General features: G+C 36.3%; 1 protein-coding gene across 1 annotated transcript in view; it reads left to right on the top strand.

Annotated features, from left to right (window-relative positions):
* The window catches only part of LOC129798331 (autophagy-related protein 2 homolog A), a 42626-nt gene extending 26091 nt beyond the window's left edge, over positions 1-16535 (top strand). The window contains exons 5-9 of the mRNA XM_055841438.1: positions 3944-5545; positions 9869-11378; positions 11437-11564; positions 11639-11793; positions 15493-16535. Of these exons, the coding sequence (XP_055697413.1) occupies positions 3944-5545; positions 9869-11378; positions 11437-11564; positions 11639-11793; positions 15493-15870 (3773 nt within the window). The 3' untranslated portion in view covers positions 15871-16535. The remainder of the gene's footprint in view (positions 1-3943; positions 5546-9868; positions 11379-11436; positions 11565-11638; positions 11794-15492) is intronic.
* Positions 16536-17694: the final 1159 nt, after the last annotated feature.

Raw genomic sequence — 17694 nt, 5'->3', positions numbered from 1 at the left:
CAATTTGTTTGATCAAAAATATGTTCAGGCTCCTACGAAAAATATCCTAGATTTTAATATCCCGGAATATTTTCCTTTGAATAGTCAGAATCTCAAAAGATTTGAAATAGAAGCTTTTTTACATATTAAAAACAATTTTCATCAAGAATTGCATTTTGAAGGAAATGGTCTAAAAAAGATACATTCCATTCCATAGAAAAATCCTTACGAACGTTTATCACTTCCTAACCGAAAATTCCCCGCAAGGTACCTAGGGAAGGATAGGGGGAGGGCAACTAACAAAGCTGAATTGGCATGTAACCTCGGGGGAGAAGTTTTCTCACGCATTCCTTGAGGAATCCCCAGTAATATTGTGCTGGAAAACAGAGAATTTTCTCCGGAAAATATCCGCGAAATCCTAGAGAATGGTGAGGAAAATTGAGGGATTTTTCTCAAGGATATCCCCGGGAACTCTCCTGGAAAAGTCAAGGGTCGGAAGAACTAGAAGACTTTTTTCAAAGAAATCCATGGGAAATCTTCGAGAAAAATCAGAAAATCTTGAGGATAATTCTCAGGGAAATCTTTGAGAAAGATCTTAAAATTTCCTACAATTTTTTTTATTTTCATTACTGCTTTTTTATGTTTCTTAAGTTTTTCTCTCTGTCCTGAAATGTATGAGACAACGATCAAAAAGGGTTCAATGTACCATCCATTGAAGAAGACCCACAATAAGATAGCAAAGTCCATTAGGACTATGAAGTAGCGGTCCTCTTAGTAGGATCCCAAATGTATATAAACCTCAGTTGTTTTCAACTTGTTGAATTTTGCAAACAGAAAACTATCTCGCCCGAAGTATAAGCTTAACTTTTATAGAATTTCCCCTCTAAACTCGTCACACAATTTTCACATATCTCCGGGCGGAATTTTCACCTTGATTTCCCATGGAAATACACGAAAGGTCTGGAAAATTTGAAAATTTCTTCTCGGAAAATTTGAGGGAATCTCCTGGGAATGGGCAGGGAACTTTCCCAGTCACTGAGGGGAAATTTCTCCTTTATATCCCCTGAAATAGTGGTAATTGAATTCATTGGGAATTTCCCAGGAGCCAACCGAATTTTCCGAAGGGATTTTCAAGGGAAATTTTCAGGGAGATCTCTTCGGGAAATGTCGACACCTCGGTGTCGTAATTTCCCCAGCGATTCCATTCAATTTTCGATGATCGGAGTTGTCAGGGATTTCAGGGAGGAAATTCCTGATATAAATTGAATTGAAATACCGAATTTTCTCTGGGAAATCCTCTCTAGAGAACGAAAATGGAAATTACGGGTAAATATTTCTCTCGAAATTCTCTTGGAATTCTCTAGGAAATTGTCAGATTATCCAGGAGAAGAAAATTCCAATGCAAACCCTAGTGATAGATCCAGGGGGGTGACATTAGCTCTGAAAAATGCGACCAGTTTTAGTGTATTTTTTTCCTGTTTTCGTACACATTCATCGAGATATCTTCAAAACTGCGTAGATTGCCATTTTTGGGTTTTCGGTTGCCTCTTCGCTATTAAATTGGCTTTTATTTTGTATTAGTATTTTTTCTAATTCATTTTACAATGACAGAAAACAGCTAATAAACTCAAAAGTTTTTTTCGGCACGCTAGAAACATATAGGAAACATAGGAAATGTCATGCCCCTGGATAGATCTAGGAAATTTTTACTCTTTAGTGGGGAAATTTCTTGAACAATTCCCTACGCAGTCCTACAATGGGTATTCTTGGAGATTTGTGGGGGAAAATTTTCTGGGGACTTGATAAAAATTCTATAAGGAATCCCCTCATTAAATTTCCTTTGGGAGGATTTCATAATAGGGGCAGTAGGATGAGATTCTTTACAGATAATCCTCAGAGTGCTTGCAACTTAGAATTGCGTGAAAATTCGACTGTGAGTTGAATTTTAGCGGTAATGCCTCTTGCATACCTTTAAGATCAGGAAAATTTCATGACACCAAAATTTACATCCTTTTCCTTCTCATACGTTTGCATATCTCTATCTCATTCCTTCGCGCTCAAAATTATATTGAACTAAATTTAACTTGGTCTGACGTTTAAAAGAAGAAGAAGAGTTCGAAAGAGTGTGATAGACATATGAAAAATGTTTGAGAAAGAAAGAGGTGTGAATTTTCGATTACATGAAATGTTCTTGATCTAAAGGGTGAGCCGGAGCTATAAAGAAACCCATCGTGCAAACCGTTTTCGGTAGCGGAAACGGATGAAATTGGCTCGACAGGATCCTTTACTTCCAAAATTCAATTTGCAATTGAATTTTCACTCATTCGAAGTTGCATGCATTCCTAGGTAGCCTATAAAGAATCTCAGTTACCGGCTACCTACCTACCTATCCGTCCGACTTTGGCCAGCTTTAGAGGCCAAACGGTTAGAGATAGCCAGTTAGGACCTTCGGGAGCCTCTCCATAGTCCATAGTCCATAGTCTCCATAGTCGACTCAAGGAACATTAACATGCCCCTCATTTTCCCACCACCCTTCCTCTCCTCGTCAGAAACCGTTATATTTATAATTCCTCAAAAACGCGTCATACGATTTTTTTTCATTTTCGGATATGTTTTTAAGGCATCTACACATTGGGAGCAATTTTCGTTAAAAATCGCATTTTTGACAGAATTTTGACGTTTTCACCTGCTGCAGTGCGAGCAATTTCGTTCAAAAACGTAATTTTTGACGAAAAGTGCTTCCAATGTGTAGATGCCTTTAGAGATAATCCAAGCGGACACTTCGTCTTTATACGAAAATCCCGTTGAATCATTCTTAATAACGGGTTTTCAAGGTCAAAGATTAAAAAGGCTCTAGACAGCATACAGTGGCGGCCATAAAATTAGAATCACTTGTGTAAACTTGAGTTTTTTTAACTTTTGTTAACTTTTTTCTAGTATGATTTAAAATTTTTACTTTAGTAGCCAATCTAATAGAGCCTCTAACGAGAAAGTTCTACATTTTCTCCAATTTCTTTAGTTTTCTTTATCCAAACTCGAAAAATTAATTGTCAAGACACTAAATAATTACTGATATTACACTAAAATTTTATTATTTTTAAAATACTCGAAATGAATTTCAGTTTATGATTATAAATGAAAGTGATTCTATTTTTTTTGTCCCAGCAGAACATCATTATTGACGCATTCTGAGTAAAATACAGACCTTTTGCAGCCAGTATTGTATTTTTTCGACGTAAGGCAATTTTTTTAACATTTTTAAAGTAAAATTTTTTAATCATACAAGAAAAAAGTTAACAAAAGTTAAAAAAAACTCAAGTTTTCAGGAGTGATTCTATTTTTATAGCCGCCACTGTATTTCTAAACTGAATGATCTCATGTTTGAGCTCGGTGGAGCTTTCTGATAAAACTGAACCGATTCCAATCCATTCTGAACCAGTAATGAATCAGTTCATAACATATAACTTATTTTTATTCGAAATTTAATTGCGTTATTCCTGGCATATAATTTGGGAAATGTTTTGAGTGATTTAAAAATTGTTTCAAACCGGTTGTGAATCGGTAATGAACCGGTTATGAATTTATATGTAATTTTCGTCCTAATATTAATTTTATTACTATTAAAACTATTTTGGGGGATCTTTTGAGTGATTTATGAATCGGTTTGAGTCGATTTATAACCGGTAAACAGTAAATAATGTAAAAAAAACTTTTCAGGTATAGCATCTAACACTTTGCTACCCCTTTTTATCAAAATTAATAAAAGTTAATTTTGAAAAATGTTGGGGATGATCTAGTCCTGCTTTTTGTTCATATTGTATTGTTCATCTCTAAAGATATTAGTTCTAAACCGATTTAGACAGGTTTAGAGGATCGAATTGAACGATTACTGCTTTTATTTAATGTTAGTTATACTGAGATTTGTTTGAGAAATCAATTTGAATGTTGCTCCTTAATTCTGCAGATGATACGGAAACCCTAATAATTCCTGGAGATTCAGCTGAAATGGCTACATTTTGTGACTTTGCGTACAAAAATTCCCGCCTACGGATAAAAATTAGTCTACCATTGGTGAGCCTTCAGTTACGTTCAAAGCATCTCTATGAGATACTTTATAATCGAATCAATTCGGATTTGTTGCTGTGGGAACCGGCAGCTCGAAGTGCCACGGTTCCACAGCAAACAATTGATAATTTCCTAAATGTTGGCATGATGGATTCGATATATGCTCCAGCCACATCAGTTCGTGCCATGGCAGCTGAATATTCCGTCACGAATTCGTCGGAATCATCTGGATCGGGTGAAGATGAAGAAGATCCGAATGTCTTCTATTCGATTTACGATCGGAAGAAGAATCGGATGCCAGAGAGGCATTTTGAGGAGGGTACAAAGAGCTGTGACTTGTGTATTCAGGTGAGCGTGACTGAGGGTTTATTGACGATGCAGGCACCGGTGAGAGATTCGAAAAATCTGGTGATACCGGAACAATTTGGGGAGTATGTGATAAGGGTGGATTGTTTGTCATTGTTCACAGTCAAGGGATACTGTGGCAATGAGAATTTGGGATTTGTCTGTCTTGAAGTGGTTGATGCTGATCTCTATCACTGTGGAATTATGCCATCGCCGAGTTCTGATCCACCAATCAGGTGGTTTGAATCAATGTTCCCTGACTACCTTCTTAGAACAATCTATAGCACACCCAAAGATCTCACAATGCAAAAGTCCAAGCGCAACAAAGAACGAGAAATGATCTCACTTGCCATTCAGATCAAACACTGCCCGGAGCAGAGATTGAAGCGGATTCGAGTGGCGGCAGGCATTGAGATGGCTACTCTTAGGCACAATCCTTCCCAGCCGGAACATACGTGGCTGACGGAATTACTGGATATGTTCGATGTTATGGACTATCCGGTGCTGGGATATACAGTTTCCGGGGTCGTTACGGAGATGCATCTTCATCTCTGGGATTGCGCCATTGACTATCGTCCCCTCTATTTTCCCTATCGGGCTGTTATAACTCTGGGGAATTTCATGATCAGCAGCAACATCACCACAACTTCACCTGGATGCACTCTACGATTCGTAGCTGAGGATTGTACCCTCTCCCTGGCGCCACAGGCCATTGAAGTTCCTGCTAAAGATACCCTCGAATCAGACTATCCCAAAATTCCTGAGAATCTCCATGGAGACTCCAGGGATTTAGTTTGTGTGGTGGATTTGGGATTGTTTGAGATCTCACTGAGACTCAATGAGAAAGCCACGAGTTTTGCACCCAAATTCGATATGAGAGCAGCTCTCAATGATGTCCACATTCGGACGTGTGCAGATTCAGCTAGGGCTCTGGCACAGCTCATCTCGTACATTGCTGCCAAGGGAGACCTGGAGAAATTCGATTCGGCTCCGGAGGAGAGTTGTGATTCCACGGGGAATTTCAGTGAGCAAGACGCTGATTTGCTGTCTGTGAGATCCAGCCAGGCTTCCATTCCCGAAGTCAGTCAGTCACAGCAGCAACACGTCAACACTCTGATGGCTGAAGCGATGCAGGAGAGCGCAATTGAGGAATCCGGTGAGTACTGTAACTTATTAATAATTTTGATTGATTGCATTCTCAATCTAAATTGTTTATTGAAGAAATTTTCTTTGATTCAGTAGACTTTTTAAACAAAAAAAATTACCAAAATAAATAAATAAACAAAATTACGTTATACAGACGAGCAGTAAAAATTAAATTTAGACAGCAAAAAATTAAGCAGTAATTCAATTTAGAACTTAATGACTCCGGCCGGCAGGTCTTTTAGATCAGGAAAATTTCATGAAATCGAAATTCGAAATCCTTTCTTTGTCACATGTTTTGCATATGACTATCTCATTCTTTCGCACTTTTCTTCTTTTTTTGAACATCACACCAAATTCAATTTAGCTCAATCGAATTTAGAGAGCGAAAGAATGAGACAGACATACGCAAAACGTGTGAGAAAGAAAGGGATTCAAATTTCGCCTTCGTCAAATTTTCCTGATCTAAAAAGTGTGCCGAAGGCATAAAAATTAAATTTAGACAGCAAAAAATAAAGCACTAATTCAATTTAGAACTTAATGGCTCCGGCACACCTTTTAAATGAGGAAAATTTCATGAAATCGAAATTCGAAATCCTTTCTTTCTCACATGTTTTGCATATGACTATCTCATTCTTTCGCATACCAAATTCGATTGAGCTAAATTGAATTTGGAGTGATGTTTAAGAGAAGAAGAAGAAGAGTGCGAGAGAATGAAATATATCTATTCAAAACATGTGAGAAAAAAGGGATCCGAATTTCGACTTTGTGAAATTTTCCTTATATAAAATTTTAGATCAGAAAAAATTCGTGAAGTCGAAATTCGCATTCCCTTCTTAAAAGCATTGCATATGTCTATCCTGCTCTTTCGTATTTTTCTTCTTTTGAGCGTCACACCAAACTAAATTTAGTTCAGTCTAATTTTGAGTCTAAAGAAGTGGGATAGACTTATGCAAATCTTTCGAGAAAGAGGGACGCGAATTTACATTTTATGAAATTTTATGAACCTAAAAGGTGTACCGAAGGCATTATAAACTAAAGTTGTATTTGTAAATCTAGTGATAAGCCTAGATTAGCTAATTGTAGGAGAGATTCCTAACGTGAGCAAACTCGGATTGCATGCAAATTCGATTTGGAACTAAACATGAGAGATATTATACAGCAATTTGGAATCAAATTTCTGAAAGATGGCAAACTTTTTATTTAAATCAAAATAACTAGGATGTAAATGAAGTGATAGAAAGATGATAGTGAAATATAGACCAGAATCTCTGAACCTTTCTTGTTTTACACAATTTTATTCTCTACTTATTTATTTTTGGTAGAGAATAAAATTGTGAAAATCAAGAAAGGTTCGGTGTCTCCGTCTATTTCCTGCTACATTCTGTCGAACCGAAATTCTTCTGGGACCAGAATCTCCTCTATAATTTTGCCCCAAAATTTGATCTTATCGGTTGCTCGGTAGTCGAAATAATTCAATTTATTTGTTTTGGAACACGTTTTTTGACCACAGCAGGCATTTTATCCATGTGACGAACTACAGCAATATCAAAGAATGATTGAATTGATCATTCTTTTAAACCTTATCTTAAATAACGTAGTCGAGTGAAAGCGGTTATATCAGCACCTGCATACTTAATTTAATTTGATAGTTTTTTTTAATGATTCCAAAGTTATCAAGCTAAGCATGTTCCAAACAAAGTGTAATATTTAAGACGCTCAGAGCAGAAGTGGGCTGTTTTAATAGGGAAATGCATACAAAGGAAACCACTTCTGCTCTGAGCGTCTCATTTGATTTAGTATAAGTCACATAAGTCTCAAAACGAGAGACAAAATGCTTGAAAATAATGAAAGGATACTTTACCTTACTTTCACTGCGTTATTATTCGACAAACTTGTTTTTTTTTACACTAAAACGATAAAATCGGGCAAAATAATAATCTGAACAAAAAATGACGTTTAGACGAGTGTCCTCTACAATTTCCGAGGAAATTCCTCGGAATTTTCCAGTAATTTTCCTTGATAAATTCCATAATAGATTTCAGGGAAAATTTCATGGATTTATAGAGGATTTTTTCTGTGGAATACTTCCATGGAAATGTTCGTGGATTTTATGTGGATTTTTTCAATAAATTAAATGGAGGAAAAACGAAGTTGTCACATGCTTCCTTGAATCACAAGGAAAAATTCCTCGGAATTTTCTAGTATTTTTCCTTGGTAAATTCCACGAAAATTCTCCATAGTATATTTCCAAGGAAATTCCCATGGATTTATAGTGGATTTTTTGTGTGGAATATTTCCCAGGAAATTTCCGTGGATTGAATATGGACTTTTCCACCAAAGAAAATGGAGAACAAATGAAGCTGTCACATTCATCTCATATTTTCATTTCCCTATATTAAAAAATAGGAAATTTCACGAGGATTTTGATATATTTTATTAAATCAGCGATAACAAATTTACACTTTAGATAAAAAAAAGCTATCGTACAAAAAAAATATTTTCCTGAAAAAAATACATTTCGTGAAATAAAAAAAAACGTATATTTAAAGTCCGCAGTCTGTTTAATGTTATCACTTCACTATTATCTATACACAAAACGAAGCGTCGCAATTAATATATATTATAGGTAACACAGAAATCACTATGATCTTTCCATAAAATTTGTGAGCAAAATAATTCATCTATTTTGTAGCGCCACAAACGTGTGGAATTTTCTTAGAAAATTGTATGGAAAGGTAGTGGAATTTTCCGTGGAATTATTCCTTGGATTTTTCTCAGGAAATAAGCAGGAATTTTCCTACAAAAAAGGGGGCGTGTTGCAGTAAAATCCATGGAAAATCCATAGGAAAACTTTTGGAATATTCCATGAAAAATCTAACGTTTCACGTTAGATTTTCCATACAAACCTTCCATGGAAAGTGACGTTGGATTTCCAATATTATGTTGTTCAAATTTTCCATGGAATGACCATTTTCCATGGCCTCTCCTAGGAAAAATTCCATGGAAGACTTTGCGAAAATTTAGCGTCAAATTCCATGGAATGAGTGGAATTTGACACAAAATTACCAATGGAATTTCCGCGGAAGTTTTCTATGGGAATGATTCCAATGGAATTTGTGACTCCAAATTTCATGGAAAACTTCCTGAAATTTTAGCGTCAAATTCCGCGGATTATCGTAATTTGGACGCTAGTTTTCTACTGGAATTTCCGAAGAATTTTGCTATGGGGTTTCCAAAATGCTCTCATTTTTTTTAAATTCTTACAATTAGAACTGGAGTTATGGCCACTTTAACAAAATTTTGTTGGACCCTTCTGACTCGGGTCATGGGAGTCAGAGGACCTTAAGTCTGGTACTGATCAAAAGCTCTAAGGGCCAGCTATAACATACTAAAATTTGAGCCTGATCGATGCCATAGGGGCGGAGCCATTGAGAAAACAAAAAAAAAATGGGGTATTTAAAATGGCGGTAGGGGGGGGGGGAATGGGGGGTCAATGCAACATGTTGCGGTTTTCGGCAAGTTATATATCGTGTGAAAATTGCAAGTCGATATTTTTCTTAGTTTGGGAGCTATAATGCTCCAAAGAATGGCCGGACGGACGGACGGGAACGTTTTTTAGCCATTCGTGATCAACCGACTTTTCCAAACATTTTTTGGAAAAGTTTGGATAGGACATAAAATTTTGGTCGAATTGATTCGAATTTTCTTTATTATATGTGCTGCCATTTTCAACTTTGGAGAATTTAAAAAAAAATTAACCCAATTTCGCACTTTTTGAATATACCACGTTTAATTTGATGCCTTTCTGTGTGGTTGAGCAAAGTCCCAGATTTATATGAATTTGGTAACTCGAGTACATCCCTGTAAGAAAAATTTTCTAAAAAATCACTGTGTGCTTGGAAAATCACCTCAAATTTGCATCTATCGAAAATGTTTATATGTGCCCCAGTCTCCCCTACATCATTTTTCGATCAGATTATGCGATTTGTCCGATTTTGTCGTCTAAGTGTGAAAAAATGATTTTTCCCATAATAACGCTTTGAAACCACTCAGTTGCCAATTTAACTGCTTCTACAGGACCAAGACAATTAAAATAGAGGTTGAAATGAAAAGTCTCACAAAATACAACAATTCTTTGATATAGTTAAAGTTCATCAAATGAACACTTGGGACGCTCTGGTCGAAAAAACGAGTTCAGAAACAAACAACTTTTACGCAATTTTACGCAATGAAAGATTTTATTTACTGCATAGTTCTGCCCCGGTTTCCCCTATCGAATTAAGAGTTTGGTAACGTTTTGAGATTACAATGTTAGAAAAAAATATCTTTTCAGATTATTCCGATGAGGAAATTGAGGCACTTGGTCCGGGAGTCGATGTATTCTTCTTCCCGGATGAAGCTGCCAAAATGGGTGTGAGTCCCAAGAAGTCCTTCAAGGGTTCCACACCAGATTCCGTGAGTATCACAAGTGGGGAGATTCGTGAGTTGTATGATTTTGAGTCGTCTGTGATGGGAGGTGGTGCATCTGCTTGTGTTGATCCGGAAATTGATATTGAGGTGGAGGAAGCTCTGCCGCAAGTGGCTAAAGATCTTGGCAGTGTACGACGTCGTGATATGACAACTCCGTCCAAGAGTCATGCGCACAGAGCTATTGGGCACATGAGAAGTCTGAGTTCGGGGACAGATGATGATTTCTGTTTTATCTCAGAGGAAGAAAGGGTGATTTTCTGTGGGCAAAATGAGGTGGCAGTGACCGAAGATCCCATTAGGATTGTTGACAATCATTTTAGTGTGCCAAATAGAAAGCCAGATCTTCTGCAGGCTCCACATGATTTTCCCATGGCTGTTATACGGTACACTCTGTGCGAGATGTCAGTGACATGGCATATTTTTGGTGGATCTGACTTTGGGGTCAATCCTCCGCCGGCCCCGAAGAAGGACGAGACAGTTCTGCAGGAGGCAGATTACGATGCTTATAGGCTTTCTTACCTCCCAATGTCAGATGTGTACAAATTTGGGGTTTCCTATGCTGCTGGTGCTAAGGTCATGGCCGATGGGAATGTCAGGAGGCACCAGTCGACTGGGAAGTTGTCCTGGAAGACGCGTGGTGGTGCCCAGAGGAGGCATGACATCCTCATGGAGTTTCAGTTGCACAAAGTTCGCTTTTCCCATGAAGTTTATCCGAGTGACAGGGAACAGGCATCTCGCCAGGTGCTCCTGGTGTCAGATTTGGAGATCAAGGATAAACTGGCCGTGTCCAATATCAATAAATTCCTCTATCATCCAACCAGTGGCTCCATTAAACCCCATCAATCTCGCACAAATCTGATCGTGATTAAGGCCCTGCATTTGCGATCAGACCTGTCCCTTCCGGCCCAGGAATGTTGTTTGCGAGTGTCAATGCTTCCGCTGAGACTCAACATCGATCAGGATTCGCTCCTCTTCCTCTTTGACTTCTTCCAGGAGTTCAGTGGGGCTGACAGTGCTCCTGCGCCTGTTCAGGAGGGTCAACGTCAAGTTCCGCCTCCGATGTCACCACCTCCAATCATGATGGTGGATCTTCCGGAGGCGGCTCAGGAGCTGCAAGCGCGCAAAATGGTGTCAGAGAATTTGATGCTCCTGATGGAGGAAGAGGCTGAAAAGGCTGCAACTCCAACGGCTGCTGACACAGAGGACAATTCACCCATTTACTTCAGGAGTGTCTCGTTCAGTCCAGAAGTGAAGATTCGCATTGACTACCAAGGGAAGCGAGTGGAATTGTCCAGGGGACCTCTGGCGGGACTTCTAATGGGACTCGGGCAGTTGCACTGCTCAGAGATTCGTCTCAAACGCATTTGCCACAAGTAATTTTTTTTACACTAATTTATTAATAATTAAATAATTAATTTTTCTATTTTTCAGAAATGGAATTCTCGGTGTAGATAAACTACTTAATTTCCTCCTTCAAGAGTGGCTACAGGATATCAAGAGGAATCAGTTACCATCACTTTTAGGTGGTGTGGGACCAATGCATTCTTTCATTCAGCTGTGTAAGTTTTCCCTTTCAGCACGAATAATTGCAGATTTTTGGGTTAATTTGACATTTTCTTTTATTGCAACACAGTTCAAGGGATACGCGATTTGTTCTGGCTGCCAATTGAGCAGTATCAGAAAGATGGACAAATTGTGCGTGGTTTGCAACGTGGTGCACAGAGTTTTACAGCTCGAACAGCTTTGGCAGCTCTGGAAATTACAACACGTCTCATTCATCTGCTACAGGTAAGGTTTGATTATTTGAAGTATTTTCTTGAATTGCTAGGATTGCGATAAATGCCGATAAATCGGGATCTTGAAAACCTACACTGACGAGAAATCCGAAAAAGTAAAAATAACATTCCGGAAATGTTAATTTTACCCTGCAGTATTGATCCGAAATCGGTGTAAATATTATGCTTTTTAGGTGTATTAGGGGTTAAAGTTACCCCTTTTCATGTTAATTTTACCCTTATTTATTTATTTTATTCCACTCAGGTACTTTTACACAAAATCGCACCGTATAATTTCAATTTTACCCTTAAAAAGGAGTAAAATTAACATTAAAATATGTTGATATATTTTTACACCTAAACAGTGTTAAAGTTACGAGGAAAAAAAGTTAATCTCACCCCCGTTTTTTTCTCAGTGTAGAGATCCTGAAAATTTCGACACGGTGAAAATACAAGGGTCTAATAAATTCCGGAATTCCAATATTCTGGGATTTTCAAAATTCCGAAATCCTGAAAATCCCGGAAAATTGTAAATCCCGGACCCTGCAAATCCCGGAACTTTGATTATCCCTGTATACTGAATATTTCGAGAGCCCAAAACCTCAAGGACTCAATAAATCTCGGAACCTCAAATATTCCGAGATCTCAAAAAAATCGGAGATGCTATAAATCCCGAGCCTTGAAAATCGCGGAATTCTGAATATTCCGGAATCCTAAATATTCCAGTATACCGAAATTCCAGGATTTTGAAAATTCCAAGACCCAGATCCTGGAAAACTGAATATCCTGGAATCTTGAAAATTCGGAGACCCCGGAAATCTCGGAACCTTGTAAATCCCGGGCCTTAAAAATTGCGGAATTCTGAATATTCTCAGAACGGGTCAGACGGGTGCTGCATTTGAAAACAAGAAAAATATCAACAAACTTTTTTGCGAATTTAACTGCCGACCGAATAATAAAGTAGCCCGATTTTAAAAGAGCCGAATTAGCGAGAGTCTACTGTAGGGTAAATGTCCTAATTCAAACCCATTTCCAGACGCTTTAACTTTGACAGAAGATTCAACACATTAAATTCATATTTTTTCTGAAGAGAATTAGATAAATTTTCTCCTTGACTCTTCTAGAATGTTACTGTTTAGTGTAAATTCCTTAGATATAATTTGAAAACTTCTTAAATACAAGAAAAATACGCGAGTATAAAATGCTTCTATTGGAAACAAATTAATCCAAATGCAGACAAGGGAAAATTTCTAATTGGAAACAAACAGTGTAAGTGAAACCGCGACGAAAGGCTTCCAAAACCTTGTTGAGTTCCTCTTGAGTGCAGGATTTGTTCTTATTCCTGGTCTTTTCACCTTTCCCATCTAAAACAATAAGAAAATCTCTCCAAAAATCATATTTCCAGGGTTTCCTATTGAAGCATTTGCAGACACTTCAGAAAAACCCTTTTTGTTCACGAAATAGGTAGTTATATCATTTGAAAACTTCACGTACCGTTAACAATAAAGATTAGAACTTAATTTGACTAAAATTAGGCAGAAATATGACGTAAATGTTCAACAAAACGAATGAACAAAAGTCACGTTATTGTGTTTTTCATTGGAAAACATGATCGATCTATGAAAAATTCGATAGTGAAAAGGTACATTTTTAAATTTTCTGAGAAATTAACAAATTAAAATTTGTGAATATGAATTTATTTTCGCTTTATTTGGAGCAAAATTAACTAAATAATGAAACTGGTATAGAAAATATATAAATATAATAATTTAGTACTGTATTTATCGTGAAAACAACGACGTTTGCATTTGGAGTAGCGAAAAATTTCCATTTGGAGTAGGTTTTGAATTAGCTTAATTTACCCTATATAAAAAAAATGCGAATAACAGAATGATCGAATGTCCGAAGAAGCGAATATCTTAGGTGTCAAAAGTTTGTTGCCTCACGTATGATCGGGAAACCAGGTGCAAAAAATTATAGATAAAATTACTTTTTCGAATTTTTCTTTTTGCAAGTTAGTTGCCTGTAATCCGTAGATCTTATTTATATATTTAAAAAAAAATAATTAATTTTATTTCATATCAAAAATAATTGTTTTCCAAATGTTGGTCATTTTTGAAAAAATGAAAAGTTTGTTGCCTCTTGAAAAAGTAATTCAAAATGGTAATAACATGCAAGCAACTTTTTGTAAACCGGTTATATTTTAAGTTAATGTCATTTGAGAGGAAAATGGTGGGTTTGTTCGTTTCTAAAGTTGTCAGTGGAAAATATATGTATATAACAGTATCGATGAATAACAAGAAATAATCTGTTTCTTGATAATTTATAATTTAGGTTAAAAATTGCAAATTACAAAAAAGTTAAAAGAAGGGAAATTGTCCAGATATACTGCCGGAATGAATTTTCGTCGTTAATTGTTTAATTTTATGGAAAATCTCTACACGATATGCATAAAATCGTCAAAATATCTAGTGATAAGGCACGACCACATCTAAAAAACGCTACTGGCAGACCTAGGATTTCGACTCAGAGGGTCGATAACAGCATTATAGGTATCTCTGATAGTGACCCTATGATGTCTGCTCCAAAAATTCACAGTCAGTTGGTTACTGAAAGGACACAGGTCCCTGTTGTTATAAAAATCAACTGAAAATGGTCAGAATATTTGAGAAACAAGCAATATTCCCAATATTCCATTGGTTAGCTAGTCTAATCTGGATAAAAGGTTGTAGTTTTACTTGTTTAACATGTTTCAAGTAAATCTACAACCTTTTATTCAGATTGGTCTTGTTTACCAAAGTGGAATAATGCGAGCCACACAAACATTCTTACCATTTTCTTTCAATATGGGCTTGTTTTTGTAACAGTAAAGACCTGTGTCCCTTCAGTAACCAACTGTCTTTCAATTTATGAAGCAGACATCATTGGGTCACTATCAGAGATACTACAATGCTGTTAACAGGCCTCTGTATCGATACCCTAGGTCTTCCAGTAGCGTTTTTCAAATGTACTCGTATACCTCATTACTATAATATTTGAATATTTTATGTATAATATAATCTTTCGTGATTTTTCATAAAATTTAGCAATTAACGACGCAGATTCATTCCGGCAGTGTCTCTGGACAATTTCATACCCTTTAACTCCTTTTAACTTGCCATTTTAACCTAAAGTATGAATTATCAAAAAACAGATTATTTCTTGTTATTTATCATTACTCTTATACACATGTATTTATCATAGACAACTTTAAAAATGTCCAAACCCACCATTGGCCTCTCAAATGACATAAACTCAAAATATAGCAGGTTAATTTTAAGTTAGTTGCATGTTTTTGACCATTTTGAGTAACTTTTCAAATGAGGCAACAAACTTTTGACGCATGAAAAATGAATAACTTTTGGAAAACAATTATTTTTTATATGAAATAAAATTAAATATTTTTCTAAAATACATAAATAAGATCTACGGATTACAGGCAACTAATTTGCAAAAAGAATAAAATTAAACGTAAATATCTGAATATTTAATAAATATTCAAAAATCCGAGAATACAAATATTCGAAAATTTAAATATTCAAGTAACCGAAAATCTATATATCCATATATCCGAATATTTGAATATCCGAAAATCCAAATATTTTTGGAAGTGTTTTTGTTGAACCCGATTTAATGAATTTATGCAATTGGTTTTGTGTAATTGACTTTGTAGATAACAGCAGAAACGGCCTACGACATGGTGTCACCTGGGCCAACGGTGCGCCGTGTGAGGGGCTACAGGAAGGGCAAGAGGAAGCGAGTGCAGCCACCACAGGACATCCGAGAGGGAGTTGCAAATGCCTATCAGATTGTGAGGGATGGAATTGGTGAGACGGTGCATACGATTATGGAAGTGGCAGCTCTTGAGCACGATCAGAAGGGTTACACGGGGGCTGTTGGGGCTGTTGTGCGTGAGATTCCCTCGACAATGGTGAAGCCCATTGTGCTGGCCACACAGGCCACTACGAATGTCTTGGGTGGAGTGAGGAATCAACTTGTGCCGGATGCACGGATTGAGGCACGGGAAAAGTGGAAGGAAGATGAGGACTAACATTGGCCATTTATCTCCTCTCCACTCTCCACAAAATCCCCAATCAAATGCGCCTCAAATCCTTGGCACAATTTTCTCGCACTATCTGTCTACATTTTCCTCAATATGTTGCCTGTTTTCTTTTAATTTCTTCTAGAATTATGCGACGAAAATCAAAAAAAAAGTGAGTCAATTGCCAATTTTAATTTTGACAAAAGTTGGAGAGAGTAGAAAAAAAGCCCCTTATTTCTAACGCCTTTTTCTTAGTTAGGATTTTTATTAAATAAAAAAAAATACTATTATACAACAGAAACTCTATGAATTTACTAAAAGAATGTGTGAAAATATCCCCAAAAAAAAAGTGGTTAAAAAATATTATACATAAAAGTCATGCAAAAAGAGAAAAGATATTTTGTGAAATCTTTAAAATGAACATTTTCCTCTTCAAAAACTAATATTAGTTTATCTATGTTTTATTCTTTTTTTTTATGTAGATATTGTGAGGCAAAAAAATGCATCTTGAATTTGATGAGGTAGTGAGAATGAGAAATTATAGAAGTCTTTTTTATATTTTGTGAATTAATCCGAAAAGATGCGAAGAGAACAAGGAGATTCATTAAAAATTACGTGAAGCAACAATTTTCATGGAAATTTTGATTTTAATAAAATTATCGAAATGCACAAAATTGTATTACTTTTCCTTCGCAAGGTAATTTGAAGTTGAGCTCGAAATTTTTCTATGGGGGATCCACTACTTGGGTTACTCGTACACTGAGAGAAATCCGAAAAAGTTAAAATAACATTCCGGAAATGTTTATTTTACCCTGCAATATTGATCCGAAATCGGTGTAAGCAGGGGCATGACATTTCCTATGTTTCCTATATGTTTCCAGTGTGCCGAAAAAACTTTTGAGTTTATTAGCTATTTTCTGTCATTGTAAAATGAATTAGCAAATAATATAAATGCAAAATAAAAGCCAATTTAATATAGAATGGGCAACCGAAAACCCGAAATTGGCAACCTACGTAGTTTTGGAGATATCCTCTAAAATGTGTACGAAAACAGGAAAAAATGTACACTAAAACTGGTCGCATTTTTCAGAGCTAATGTCATCCCCCAGGGTGTAAGTATTATGCTTTTTAGGTGTATTGGGGGTTAAAGTTACCCTTTTTCAAGTTAATTTTACCCTTGAAAAGGTGTAAAATTAACATTAAAAAATGTTGATATATTTTTACACCTAATAAGTGCTAAAGTTACAAGGAAAAAAAGATAATCGCACCCTCTTTTTTTCTCAGTGTACATACCAAAAAATCTTTTAAGCGGACTGTTGAACTCTCATGTAAGTATACATAAAAAACAGCGTCCCAGGAGAAATTTCTCCATTGGTTCTTTGGGAATATTTCACCATGTATCCAGTGAATTTTCTTAAGAAATATCTTAAGAAATTACCCTTATAGAGTTGAGGAAATTTCCTAAGGAAATCACAAGGACTTCTTCGTGCATTTTCAGTCTTGGAAAATTCATTAGTCTCTTAGGGAATTCCTAGAGAAATTTCTGTGGATTTTTTCCTTTCGAATTCACTGGGATTTTCCCCAGAAATGTCAATGTTGCGTGGTGAATCTGCAATTCCCTTATTGGAAATTTGAAAGAGATAATTGAAGAAATTACCTTCCTGGGATGTGAAAATTTCACAAGATCACAGAAAATTCCATTCGAATTTTCGTAATTAGAATACTCACGAAATTCCCAAAGAAATCCTTGAAAATGTTCCATTGATGGCTGATATTCCTTAGGATTTTCAACATTAAATTTTATTATTTGTGCAAGGAATTTTGTCCTAGAAA

Source organism: Phlebotomus papatasi, chromosome 1, assembly GCF_024763615.1.
Source record: "Phlebotomus papatasi isolate M1 chromosome 1, Ppap_2.1, whole genome shotgun sequence".
Taxonomy (NCBI): Eukaryota; Metazoa; Arthropoda; class Insecta; order Diptera; family Psychodidae; genus Phlebotomus; species Phlebotomus papatasi.
The sequence above is the reverse complement of the archived record's forward strand: the minus strand, read 5'-3'. Positions and strand labels throughout refer to the sequence as shown.